The sequence below is a fragment of the Vigna angularis genome, chromosome 8 (genome assembly GCF_016808095.1).
Source record: "Vigna angularis cultivar LongXiaoDou No.4 chromosome 8, ASM1680809v1, whole genome shotgun sequence".
In the NCBI taxonomy this organism is placed as follows: Eukaryota; Viridiplantae; Streptophyta; class Magnoliopsida; order Fabales; family Fabaceae; genus Vigna; species Vigna angularis.
In genome coordinates this window covers 12,653,575-12,667,993 of record NC_068977.1, presented here as the reverse complement: position 1 = coordinate 12,667,993, position 14,419 = coordinate 12,653,575, and the positions used below count along the sequence as shown (strand labels likewise).

General features: G+C 35.2%; 1 protein-coding gene across 1 annotated transcript; it reads right to left on the bottom strand.

Moving 5' to 3' along the window:
* Positions 1–6,676: 6,676 nt before the first annotated feature.
* LOC128193719 (uncharacterized) lies at positions 6,677–8,106 on the bottom strand. The gene is made up of 3 exons (XM_052867805.1): positions 7,522–8,106; positions 7,204–7,429; positions 6,677–7,128 (listed from the first exon to the last, which is right to left on the bottom strand). Exons 1-3 carry the CDS (start codon positions 8,104–8,106, stop codon positions 6,677–6,679), a joined length of 1,263 nt encoding a protein of 420 aa, XP_052723765.1.
* Between the last annotated feature and the right edge of the window lie 6,313 nt (positions 8,107–14,419).

Below are 14,419 nucleotides of genomic sequence, written 5' to 3'. Positions count from 1 at the left end.
AAGCCTTATGGTCAGACCACTTGTTGCCTGTTTTCATAAACTTCAGGTGTTACTTTGCTCATATCAAGCTCCCATGGTATAAACCGAACATACTACTTCCCGTAGGAAACATCATTTCATAAGCAATGATTTCTTATATCTACTCCAACATTTCATCAAATCAACATTTCATATCCTCTTATCCACTCCAACATTTCATCAAATCAACAATTCATAACTTCTTCTCCGCATAACTCAATCATGTTCATTCTCTAATCATAATTTGACAATAACCTATTTTGGTGTCAATAAATTAAACATATTGCCAGATATCATACTTCATATTATAAACTCATTTTGACCATACCGAGTATAACTCAACATATTTTCACCAAACAAAGATCATGGATCAACCAAAATATATCAACATATCTTAGGAACTACATATTAAAGTCTGGGCTCAATGTAATGATAAATAAAATGAAATGAAATTTTTACCATGATAATATTATGCATCTACAATCAACTTGTTTTATTTTATTTTCATCCTAGTAGAGATTTTTCTTTACCCCAATTGGTCACCGGAGAGGACCCAGATGTTTGAACGCATCAAACTCACCTTCGACGCCAGCACATATGACTAGTCACAACTGACTGGACCAGGCCAGGGCTGCTCTATGATCAGGGATGTGCCAACTCAGGTTTTTAAGGTTCCTCTATCCTACCAACAAAGGGAGGCCTTCAATAATTAACAATTTATTTATTTAATTTATCTGCCTTGTTTTCTTATGCTCTAAATCTTAAAATGCCTAATTTTACTTCCTCTCACAACAACCTCAAACACTGTTTATATATTTAATACCCATATACAAGCTATTATAGAACCCTTATTCCAAACCTTCCAACAAGATTAATTTCAGCCAACAAACTCATTCAATAAATTCATCACAATAAACATCCATAATAGAATTCATACAAGATAATTATAAACAATTAACAATAATAAAACATTATTATAAATGGTCATAGAAGAATACAATATTTGACAATCATAAAAGTAATCTTAATATAAAAATTCACGGGGAAACAAGAAGTTGAATCTGGCAGAGCCGGTTAGACAACTTCTAATCCATCCATCAAAACAATATAATTAAATAACAAGAACAATACATGTCTGGGGAAATAAGAAGTTGAATCTGGCAGAGCCGGTTAGACAACTTCTAATCCTTCCAAAAATGCAATAAAATAAATAAGCAAAGAAATAAATAGTTTGGGGAAACAAGAAGTTGAATCTGGCAGAGCCGGTTAGACAACTTCTAATCCTTCCAAAAATGTAATAAAATAAATACGGAAGGAAATAAAATGTTTGGGGAATCAAGAAATTGAATCTGGCAGAGCCGGTTAGACAATTTCTAATCCTTCCAAAAAAACAATAAAAATAAATAAGGAAAACAATAAAATGTTTGGGGAAATAAGAAATTGAATCTGGCAGAGCCGGTTAGACAATTTCTAATCCTTCCAAAATACAAAAATAAACCATTAATAACATACAATTGGCATAACATAATCAATATCATATTTTACAACTATCACACTTGGATATTAACACAAAACATACTCTTATTTAAAATTCAAAATCATACAGAAACAAAATACTCCATATTCAAGATTTAAAATCAGACAAAAGAAAAATTATAGCATATTCAAGACTCAAGATAATACAAAAAGAAATACTCAAAGTTAGCTTCCCTTACCTCTATTCGAGACTTAGTTTCCTCTTCTCAAACCGTTCTCCGGAAACTTCCAGAATTTCCCCTCTTTAACTATAATTTCCTCCAACTCTCTTCTCTCACAATTTCTCTAGAATTTTTGTGCAAATTTTCAGTCTCCCCCCCTTGGCTATTTATAGCCAAAAAATTTTACTATTCATTTTTTACTATTCATTTTTACTATTCACTTTTACTATTCATTTTTACTATTCAAAAATTATTTTTTATTCATCATTCTTATCTCTGAATGATTAATTCTACGTGGAGTGTTCTCTTCCACAATTTATTTTAATACATTTTTTTTTAACTATTCACTATTCACTATTCACTATTTACTATTTACTATTTATTATTCACTATTCACTTTTCTTAAAAAAAATCCTAAATAAGTTATCAAAAATTTGAAGCTCTCCCTCTAGAATTACTATAACTTTATATCCAAAAATTTACATTTTTCTATCCATTAAAATTATTATTACTAATAAAATGTTAAAATTTACAATTATAAATATTTTTTTTTATGGACCTTACATTTTAACTTACAAATATTTTAAAGGATCTTACACAATCTCATGCCAATACACATTAAACAATAAAATCATTAACCAATATTTGAATATCTAACATAACACTTAGAATAACATGCTAATGAACAAAATCATTTTAATTACCACTCTGTACACTCAAATAAACTCAATTTTCAGTCAAACCAACTCGTTTCATATTTCACAATTCCACCACCAAATCCACAACTTTTACCATCAATCATGGCATATTGTATTTCAATAGACTAAGCAGACTTGTAGCCTTAGGCTTGCGGCTTAGACTTGCAGCCTTGAACATCAAATTGATCAAGATTCTACGTTACCAACTTATATTACTTAATACCAATCCATTTCAGCTCAAAAGAAAAATAAAAATTTACCAATCATCCCCGAATTATTACCAAATCAAACATGCAATACCTATTTCAATTCAGAATTTGAACAAGAAAAGAGAATTATTAGCTTTCTTACCTTTGAACCAAATAGTTTTTACACTCCTTTCTAACTGTTTCTAAATGCTCCAAGCTCTCTAAAACTTAAAACTTTAGAATCACAAAAAAACACATATTAATGATCCAATTGCCTCATTAGAATCACAATAAAGAGAATGATTCCAAGGAGGAATCGAAAGACAGATGCAAAGGGGAAAAAGTGTTTGCATGTAATTTTAGAATAGTTCACGAGAAAAAAAAAACAGAGTGGGTACTTACCACTGAATATAACTTGTGATGCAATCTTATTTCCCTAACTGTGTCGTCACTCTTGATCAGAGAGAAGGATGAGAACGAGATATTCTCTAATATTTGTTTTTTATTTCAATTTTTTTCATGTATTAGAATATACTAAAATATATATTCAGAAAAAGAAAATCATAAAGTATTCTTTATAACTCTGTTCATTTCATTGTTCTCATACCAAACAAAAGAAATTGTTGTTCCTTTAAAATTGTGTCCTTTACCAGGGTTGAATATGTTTGAATAAACGTATCAACACAAAACAAAGAATTAAGTTGAATTGTGCCAGATTTCTGCATACTTTATTGCATTTATTCAATTTAATCAAGTTAGATTAATTGAGTGATAGATTTCGAAACAAATAACACTAAAATCAAGCCTTTTTAAAAATGGATCATATTATTTAATATTTATATATTTCAAAAATAAATATTTAATTAGAAAATTAGTGAAAAAAAGTTAAATAAGAATTGTATTATTATGTAATCATTTAATAATTTTGTACACCTATATCCAATATGTTGGATGAGATTCAATAAATTGAATCAAACCCAATAAAAAAAATTCAATCTGGTGGTCTATTTAATTAAACTATCAAATCCTCTTAAGTAATTACCTGCCCTAATTTCCCAACATTATTGTTTCGAAACATGTTTACACCAACTTATACTTTGATCTATCTTATCAATACTAGTGATTATATCACTTTTTTAAGGTAATAAAAAATAATAAAATTATTATTATTACTATTATTATTATTACAACTATGAAACTAAATATAAATAATTTTTCTAATTTTATTATAAATAGTTTTTATTTATTTTATAAATAGTTTTATAATTAAAAAATAGTTAAGTTTAAAACACAGTGAAATTAAAACAAAAAAATTTAAAGAAATAAAAAATAAAAAATAATTATTTAATTTTATAAAAAATTAATTCAAAAAATAAATATAGACACATGGAGAATTTATACAGAAAATGAAATTATAATTAATAACAAAAGAATTAGCATTATCTTAAACATAATAAAAATTAACAAAAGAAAAAAATATTTGCCAATAATAAAAAAAGAAACACAACCTTAAACACATATTTTAAATAAGACTATGATATCTTGGAATTTAACAAATTTTTACACCTATCTTTATATATTCTATTTTATACATCCTTTAAAGTTTTTTACCCCTTACAAATAAAAAATACATGTTTTTAATGATGATATTAAAGTATCAATCCATCATTTTCCTTTTAAACAAGATATCAAATCACGTGACTTTGTGCCAAAAGTGTTTGTTAAAAAGGCCACATGACACACGTTATTATTAGATTTCCGTCTAAAAACCCACGTTTTTCTTAAACACTAACAATTATTTGGTCCTTCAAAGCAAATACACGCACGTAGCTACAAAAAGCAAACCCAAACACGCTTTTACTTACAATGAAATCCAAACGCGCTTAGTTTCAAGGAACCAGCACTTGACCATTCACTCCACTCGTTGACCTTCTTCTTCTTCACAACATTCTTCACGTTTTACTTAGGGTGTGTTTAGTTGGAGGTAATTGGGGGAGAGTGATTGGGGGAGAGTGATGGAGTGGATTTGAGTGGATTTGAGGGTGATTTTTTTGTGTGTTTATTTGAGTGGATTTGAAGGTAATTGAGAGTGAATTTTGGATTGAAGTTTGTGAGAATTAGTGTAGGATTTGATTGATGTGACGATTTGATAAAATTAGTTTAATTGGTAGAAATTGAAGATTACCAAAATGTCCCTAGGTATTAAAGTAATATAAAATTATATTTGTTAATGTTATATTTAATTGTAAAAATGTTTATTAAAAGTTAAAAATTTGGAATAATTATTAAAAATAATTTTAAAAATATAATTAAATTATACTTTATTGAAATGAATTTTTTTTAAATATAGTACTTGATTGTGATATAATTTAGTTTTAAGAAGTATAAATTTAATTGTTATGGAAGTAAAATTTATTCATTTTGTAGACCGCATAAAATTAACATAAGTTATAATTATCCATTACATCAAATAAAAACTCATTGCATACAGTGACGTCATAATGAAAAACTTAATCATCTAAATGGTGAATAATTAAGTTAACATTTTGATTCAGCTGAGCAAACTGTCGGTTCATGTCGAGAGAAAGGTTTGCCAAGTTATCTTCAATACGCTGAACCCGCCCCTGCATTTGTTCCATACCCTGCATTCTGTGTTGCAAGTCTTGTACCCCCTCCCATATTGCAAGTCTTGTACAACCAACGTGAAATAATTAGATCATAAGCATAAACATTACTAACACAAGTAGTGATAATTAGATCATGAGTCATAATTACATTAGAAATAGAAGTCATAATATAATATTAATACAAGTACTGATCTAACACATCCTATCAATTTCCCCCCGAATACATTTTACATAATTTATTCCACCGCTTATGCGGTGGAAGTCCCATCAACCTCTTCACACATGTGGGATTTGAACATAAGAAGTCATAGCATTGCTCCAACAAAGTCTCATCAGATATCTGCATCCCACTCAGCATATCGTAAATGTCAGCTTCTGTATATGTGTAGTTCGGGGTCCGACGAAGAATTTCTGTTTGAGAACGTAATATTTCATTCCTATCTTTCATCGTCGAAACTTGTTCTACGGCTGCATTAGAAATGACCCCGAGATGCACATTTGAAGAGGTAAGGGCATCAGTGAAACCGTCCAGACTGGTCCTCAATCCACTAAAGTGAGCATCCACGACATCGACCAGCGGTGCCTTCCTTTTGGAGCCTCTTGAGGATGAAGTTCCACCAGATGGAACGGAAGGCACAGATTCAGTATTCCTTGGACTATATTCATCTACAGATGGAGGCGGTGATGCTGGAGTTGGGTCTCTGTATGTCGTCCAGTCAGGTTGTTCTGGAATGTACTTAATGTTCTGATTCAAATCAACACTAACACGAGGCGTAATCCGACGACGTGTTTGACGAGCGGTCCGAACACCACTCCCAGTAGCTCTATCAGAAGCCCACAACTCCACCATTAAATCATAATGTCTTATGCTGGAAACTCTCCACTTTGATGCAGCTGGCCTCGACTGAAACAACGTAAATGAAAAATGTAGTGGTTGAAGTTATATATTTTAAGAATGTACCAAAAGTCAAAGTTTAACAAATACCTGAATTAGGTCAGCCCAAACCTCGTCTTCAGCTTCAAACCTCATAGTGACACTATTCCAAGCAAAGCCACTCAATCCACTAAAGAGGTCATGAGCCTCCCGCCATCTATCTTTCAATACCTTTTGACGATTTTTTACATTAGCTTTAGTAACATAAACATAACCAGCGTTATGAAGGAATTGAACCATGTTATTGTATGCTTGGGTTGTCCAACTACCATCAATCCTATTCCCCAAACGATTCTCCTCAATCATAGAATGCAAAAGTTTTGCATCCATGTCCTCAGTCCATTTGCAAAACTCTCTGATACCACCAGAGGTATCAGTCGTAGCACCCTTACCCCTGTCCATATTAAACCTATTTGATAGAGAAACCAGTAAGAAGTGAAGTTCAATTAAACATAAAAGTAACAACATGACATATTCAAATCATAGAGTCATAACAATATATTAATTACAATAACTAAGAATTTTGATAATCTCGCCACATTTGATCCGCTGTGGCATCCCTAATAGTACTACCAACCCTATAATCATCTTCACGAACTTGAGAGGATGACACATTCTGCTCTTCCCTTTCATTTAACTCGTTATCAACCTCATTAAGCAATGGGTCATCCGTATCAACTCCACGGATAAAGTTGTGTAGGATACAACAAGCCAAAATAATATCCGTCATCGTCTCCAATTCATAATGTGGTTCAGTGCCACTTGCAATGATAGAGAACCGTTTCTTCAATACACCAAATGTTCTTTCAATAACATTTCTTAGTGATGAATGTCGATGGTTAAACAGCTCTCGTGCATTTTGTGGTCCTCTGCGAGAAAATTCTTTAAGGTGATATCTGACGCCCCTATATGGTGTCATAACCGTACTTTTCAGCATAAATCCAGCGTCGCCGAGATAGTATTTTCCTACAGGTATGTTCACATCAGTACTGATGAATTACAATAAATTCCCAATCATTATATTCCAATGAAGAGACTTACCTTGGGGGATGACCAACGGATCATCTCGATCAAGAGCATTTTTTAAGATTCTAGAATCAGATGCTGTGCCTTCCCACCCAGCTAGAACGTAAGTGAATTTCATATCAAAGTCACATGCGGCAAACACATTTTGAGTTGGCCAATCTTTTCTACCACGAAATCTTAGAGCATCTTCTCTTGGCACCCTAACACGAACGTGAGTACCATCTATGGCCCCTAAGCAATCCTAAACATTGAATTAACAAGTCATCATACAACTGCATAACATTAACATCCTTTGATAAAATAACAGTCTGACTAACACATTGAAATCATTACCTTGAAGTAAGGATAAAACCGACTGTTGTTCAACACATATGGATGAACCTCATCTCCTGATGGCTGAGTTAAAAATTCTGATTCTAGAGTTATAATAGCATCCAGCACATTGTGAAAGAATTTGCTTACCGTCGTCCCAGATCGATGAAAGAAAAATGCGACACTTCGATTCTTGACATTATGCCCAACTATATAAAGAAATTGAGCTACTTGTTCCTCCACTGTAGACCAAATGGCGTCTTTAACTAACCCAGTTGATCTTATTCTCTCACAAAGATTAATAAATGCCTCTGGACCCATCCGAATAATGTCACGACACTGAGTAGTATGCACCAGGTACGACATTAACTCCTGTCTGCGACGGTCTTTGTCGGGAAGGAAATTGCTAACACTACTTGGATCACTCGAGAACATATTCAATATATTCAAGGCATGACAAACAATGCATAACATTGTTAGTGCAGCCAGTGAGGTGGTTATTTGTAAGTGTTGATGTAGTATTGCGACTATATTAAAGTCAACACCAACCACATCATCATTTATATCTTCACGGTCCAAGTACGACATGTCAAATTCTTCTTCCATCTATATTTACTTAAACAAATAATCATACTATAATTAACATCATGCATTCATATATTAATTAAAGATAATCCTATATTCATACATTCATATATCATATATCATATATTCATACATGAACAATATACATTAATACATTCATATATCATATATCATATATTCATGCATGAACAATATACATTAATACAATCATATATTACTTCAAAACAAAACAAAAATATTTAAATAACACATTAAAAAACATTAGGCTATTTATTATAAATAAACGAGCAATAACATTCCTCTCTTCAATCTTCATTTACAAACAACAAATTAAAGAAATTATTAAAACATTATTTTCATATATTCAAAAATTATATTCACACATTTCACACTGACTTATAATAAAAGAAAATATAATCTAACACACATTTCATATATTTACATATTTAATATAAACAATTACTTAAAATATACATTAAAAAATACCTCTTGAAGACTTATCAAAATGAAGATTCACTCTGCAATGGACGTCCACTTGAAACCTTCACCCTGATACAACAAACATGGCAACGAGATTAGAACCCTAATACAACAAAAATGGCAACAAGATTAGAAACTTATGAATATAGTATACAATACTATTATAAAAACTTTCTTAACCATCATATACCTTCAATAAACCTTGCTAATACTGGAACTTCAGCTAACTCCTTCAACTTTAGTAGCTAACTCCTTCAACCTTCACCACACTCCACGAATACACCAAGTGGATGAAGTTGTCCAACATTCACCTTCACAAGCTTAACCTCCACAACTTAAACAACAAGTACCTTCACTTTCTTCAGAAGTCCTTCACCTACAACACAAACAAAACAGAGCTTAGGTTAGGGTGGTTGTGCATCGTCAGCTTCGTCACCATCCACAGACTCCCAGCCAGTGTCCATCCTCCCCTCCACATCCTCCACCCTGGTCACCTTCATGCCATTTCAGCCACAACAACAACAATGGCCCAACTGCAGCAGTAGACCGGCAATAGCAGCAGTAGCGGACCGGGAAGAAGCACCACAACACCGGACCGGGAAGAAGCAGCAACACCACCAGCACCAGCAGCGGACCGGGAAGAAGCACCACAGCACTGGACCGGGAAGAAGCAGCAACACCACCAGCACCAGCAGCAGACCGGGAAGAAGCACCACAGCACCGGACCGCGAAGAAGCAGCAACACCACCAGCACCAGCAGCGGACCGGGAAGAAGCACCACCAGCAACGGACCAAGAAGAAGCAGCACCAGTAGCGAAAGAAGAAGCAGCAGGAGCGAAACAAGAAGAAGCAGCAGGAGCGAAACAAGAAGAAGAAGAAGAAGAAGAAGAAGATGGCTGTAACGAAAGAAGAAGAAGAAGATGGCTGCGAAGAAGAAGGAGAAGAAGATGGTTGTAACCGGATACAAATGCAATCCGGATACACCAAATACGGAAATTGAAGAAAGGGCTGTAACCGGATACGAGCTTCAGTGATCCGGATACATGCACCTGCGAATCCAAAAAACCATATTCGGATATGGCTTCTCACTTTTGTGAAATGGTAACCGGATACACCATGCACCAACCTGTAACCCAGCTTCTTCTTCGTCTACACCCGATGGTAGTAACCCGTAACCCAGTTTCTTCTTCGTCTACACCCCCTGGCAGCCATTTCCTTCCCTTCAAAAACACCACTACTCCTGCAAATTTTGTTACACAGTGCTATAGAAACCTCACCTCCTTTTTCTTCTTCACACCCAACCACCTTTCCCTTGCGCAGCAGTAGACAATTCTTCTTCTCCTTCAAACAGATACAACATACATACACCATATTAATACATGGTCAAAAAGCTATATCAGCAGTGTAGCGTTGTGTATTATCAAGAGGAGGAATCTTTCCTGTGCAACGTGACCAGGCTGTAGCTTCTCAGGAATCTTCACTGTGTGACCATGGCTGTAGCTTCAGGAATCTTCACTGTTCTTCTGGCATGCAGGCACTCGTGAATAGTTTTAGGAAAATGTTATTTCGACAACGTATTTTTAACACTATTTTGACAACGCCACGTGTCAGCGTTTCATTGGCTCAGTAATTTGAAATTAAAACAGAGAAAGGGTTACGGGGCGAGGGGTATTTTGGGATTTCCAGGTTAAAATTTTAAGAATTGGGTTTGGCGGTTTAGGGTGGGAAAGACGTTCGTTCAACCCTTCCAGTGTCTCGCTCTCTCGCTCTCTCGCTCTCTCGCTCTCTCGTTCTCTCGCTCTCTCGCTCTCTCGTTCTCTCGCTCTCTCGCTCTCTCGCTCTCTCGCTCTCTCGCTCTCTCGCTCTCTCGCTCTCTCGTTCGTCTTCGAAACTTCCATTCCTCCTTCTTCAATACGTGCGTTGAAACCTTGGATATTCTGTGTGGCTGTGTGTTCAATCTTTACCGTAGTACGGACGTTGAACCCTTCGATCTTTTGTGTCGGTCTGTCGTCCACAAGGAAACCCTTCATCTTGTGTGTCGCTCTGTCCTCCATCTTGCCCTTGAAACAAGATTTGAAAACATGGACATGGTCATCACTACAAGGTTTGATGCGTTGCAATCGCGCGTTGGGAACATTGAAAAACAACTGCAACACTTCCAAAGTGCTTCTGAAAACAATCCTCAGACTTAAAATTGGTTGTTTAGGCTTTATTTTCTGCATTATAAAGAACTATGTACCACAGTTCCTACTTTGATAATTTCAAGTCTTTAATTTAATGAAGTTGTTTACTTTAAAACTGGTTTCTCAATTCTCAACATTTATTATGTAATGTTCAATTTATGATACACTTAATACCATTGCAGTTGTGAGTAAAACACCAATACCACTAACCAATACCACTTAATGACATTGCAGTTGTCTGTAAAACTAAAACACTGTTGTAATCATTTACAGTGGCCTGGTAAACGATTACACGAGAGAAATCACTGTTTTGTACAGAAAGTTGAACTAAAGTAGTCAACTGTGGTGTCATGGGTGATCATTGGCAAAAATTGTTACTTTCAGGCACAAGTCCACTTGTATTTACTTGGTGTTGGTGTTTCAGTCGAGGTAGAGAGTGGAAAGTGATGGGAGGTGACCCTAAGAAGTGGAGAAGAAGCCACTATTACTTAGGGGACCAAGTTGGACAAGTGCAGAGCCAATCTGTAGAAAAAACACTATGGTAATCGTATACAATTTCCTTGTAATCGATTACAGTGTCAAAGAAGGTGTAAACTTGATTTCTAAGGCATAATTTGAAAGGTCTTTGAGTCTAGATTCCAACAAAACAAGAATCAACTCATTTGGAGTTCGGTGGAGAAAGTTATGAGCAAAATAACAAGCAAAGGTGAGAGTTGGCAAAAATATATGAAACGCTAACTTGAAACAATAAACTGTACCAACTCAGATGTCCAAAAATTACAAATTAGTAGTCATTGGAAAGATTTTTGAGTCTAGTTTCTAATAAAAAAAGAATCACATCATTTGGAGGTCGGTGGGAAAAGTTATCAGTAAAATAGCCAGCAAAGGTCAAAGTTGACAGCATGTTATCTCACCCAAGTTGCTCACCTCATAAACATTGTTTTTTTCCTCCATCATGGGGTGCCAAAACATCACTTCCCACCACTGAAACACAAGGAATAGCCTAAGACAAGTGCAAAAGTGCCTAAAAGTCACTTCTTTTTCCAATGGTGACCCCTGTTCACCTGACTGAGTACCTGTGTTGGACTTTCTGTACAAATTCCAATTTTCTCTTGGGTAATCGTTTACAGTGTCCTTGTAATCGATTACAGTGTCAAAAAAGGTGTAAACTTGATTTCCAAGGCATAATTTGAAAGGTCTTTGAGTCTAGATTCCAACAAAACAAGAATCAACTCATTTGGAGTTCGGTGGAGAAAGTTATGAGCAAAAGAACAAGCAAAGGTGAGAGTTGGCAAAAATATATGAAACGCTAACTTGAAACAATAAACTGTACCAACTCAGATGTCCAAAAATTACAAATTAGTAGTCATTGGAAAGATTTTTGAGTCTAGTTTCTAATAAAAAAAGAATCACATCATTTGGAGGTCGGTGGGAAAAGTTATCAGTAAAATAGCAAGCAAAGGTCAAAGTTGACAGCATGTTATCTCACCCAAGTTGCTCATCTCATAAACATTGTTTCTTTCCTCCATCATGGGGTGCCAAAACATCACTTTCCTCCATCATTGGGACATAATCACATCACTAACCTCCCTCTCCCTCCACTGAAACACAAGGAACAGCCTAAGACAAGTGCAAAAGTGCCTAAAAGTCACTTCTTTTTCCAATGGTGACCCCTGTTCACCTGACTGAGTACCTGTGTTGGACTTTCTGTACAAATTCGAATTTTCTCTCGGGTAATCGTTTACAGGGTTGGTGTAAACGATTACCAGACCCTTTTTTCAACACCCTCACTCATCCCTTGCACACCTTGCTCCTCCAACTGATGAGGGGTCACCCCACAATCCTTGGCCTCACATCATCAACCACCCTATCCCAGCACTGAAACACCTGGACCAGCCTCAGACAGGTGCAGAATTGCATAAAAGGCACCTTTTTTTTTAATGGTGACCCCTGTTCACCTGACTGAGTACCTGTGTTGGACTTTCTGTACAAAATCCAATTTCCTCTCGGGTAATCGTTTACAAGAATGGTGTAAACGATTACCAGACCCTTTTTTCAACACCCTCACTCATCCCTTGCACACATTGCTCTCCCCACTCATGAGGGGTCACTCAACACTCCTTGGCCTCACAAGACATCACCCCCCACTCAAATTATGATTCAAATGAACTGGTTTTCTCATAAGTCACCCATGTTACCCATAATGACCACTCAAACACCAACATCTTACAAACAAGCCTGCAACTTAGCAAACACAAAACTTTACCTTCTGAAATCCACAAACCCACAACTCATAATAACAATGGTATTCAAAAAATAAAATATGAGACCAACTCAAACAAAAACTCAAATTTTATATCATTCAAATAAATCCGATACATTACACTTTGTTTTCTTAATCTATTTACAATGATTACAATGATCATTTACTTTCCATTAATCAACTAAATACACATATCACTCATTTTTTATTCTAAGCACTACGGTTCCGGTGTATGGAGTCCTAAGTGCTCTTCCCTTGTAACGCATTCGGGATCCAACCCTAACATACGTCTTCAAAGGTTGTTCATTTCCGTCGTCGGACAATGGTCACCGGACCTTGCCATTCAGCACGATAACTTGTACGAAAAACACCACCTTTACGAAAATGGAGGGAGACAACACCACGCACACAGAACAATCACATACAAAGCTAAGTCAAGAGGCACGAAACACGTTCAGGAGACGGGACCTTCACGAGACGGGAACTTCGTTTCCAATGAAACAGAGAAAGGGGTATTTTCGGATTTTCAGTTAAAAGAAGGGTTACAGACTTCCATTTTGAAGGTTTTTATAAAATATTTTTTTTAAACCAAACCAATGAAAATAGGACACGTGGCGTTGTCAAAAAAGTGTTAAGAAATGGTTGTTGGAATATCGCGGTCCATAGTTTTATGGTGGTTTGAAATTTTATTATTGTATGAGAATAATAACAAATCACAAAAGGGCAGATTAGGCAAATCACCCTTCTTCCTTGCAAATCATCCCAGTTAAGAGAGTGATGCTACAGTACGTGAATCTCGCTGTTACCTCCGATTCATCGCTCACAATACTACGCAAGTGAACACCCTGCATTTTTAATCCATCACTCTCTTTCTCTCCTTAACAGTGTATCACCTTAAAGTGAACAGACCCTTAGGGATGACAATTTTACCCGCGGGCACGGGTACCCACGGGTAAAATCCGCGGCGGGTAGTAACTATCCGCGAATATTTACTACCCGCGGATAACGGGTAGCGGATATTTTAATACCCGCTTTTAAACGGATCGGGTACAGGTAGTATACTACCCGCCCCGCGGGTACCCGTTATCCATAAAAAATTAAAAAATAAATAATTTATATATTTTTTAATTAAATTTAATTAAAAATAAAATAAAATTATATTTTATTAGTTTAAATTTAATTAAAATTAAATTTTAATTTACATTTAATTTAATTTATATTATATATATATATATTTGTATTTTTATTTAAATTTTATTTTTAAATGTATTAAATATATTTTTTTTTATTTTTTGCGGGTACCCGCGGGTACCCACGGGTTTTAAAATACCCGACGAGTATTTTTTAAACGGGTACCCAGCGGATAGCGGGTCGGGTAGCGGGTACGATTTTATCCGGCGGGTCGGGT

Excerpts from the sequence above, each read along its gene's own strand:
- LOC128193719 (XM_052867805.1), bottom strand. The coding sequence starts at position 8,106 with ATGGAAGAAGAATTTGACATGTCGTACTTGGACCGTGAAGATATAAAT. Across the intron at positions 7,430-7,521 it reads GGTTTTATCCTTACTTCAAG|GATTGCTTAGGGGCCATAGA; the intron begins GTAATGATTTCA and ends TTCAATGTTTAG. Across the intron at positions 7,129-7,203 it reads TCCGTTGGTCATCCCCCAAG|GAAAATACTATCTCGGCGAC; the intron begins GTAAGTCTCTTC and ends ACATACCTGTAG.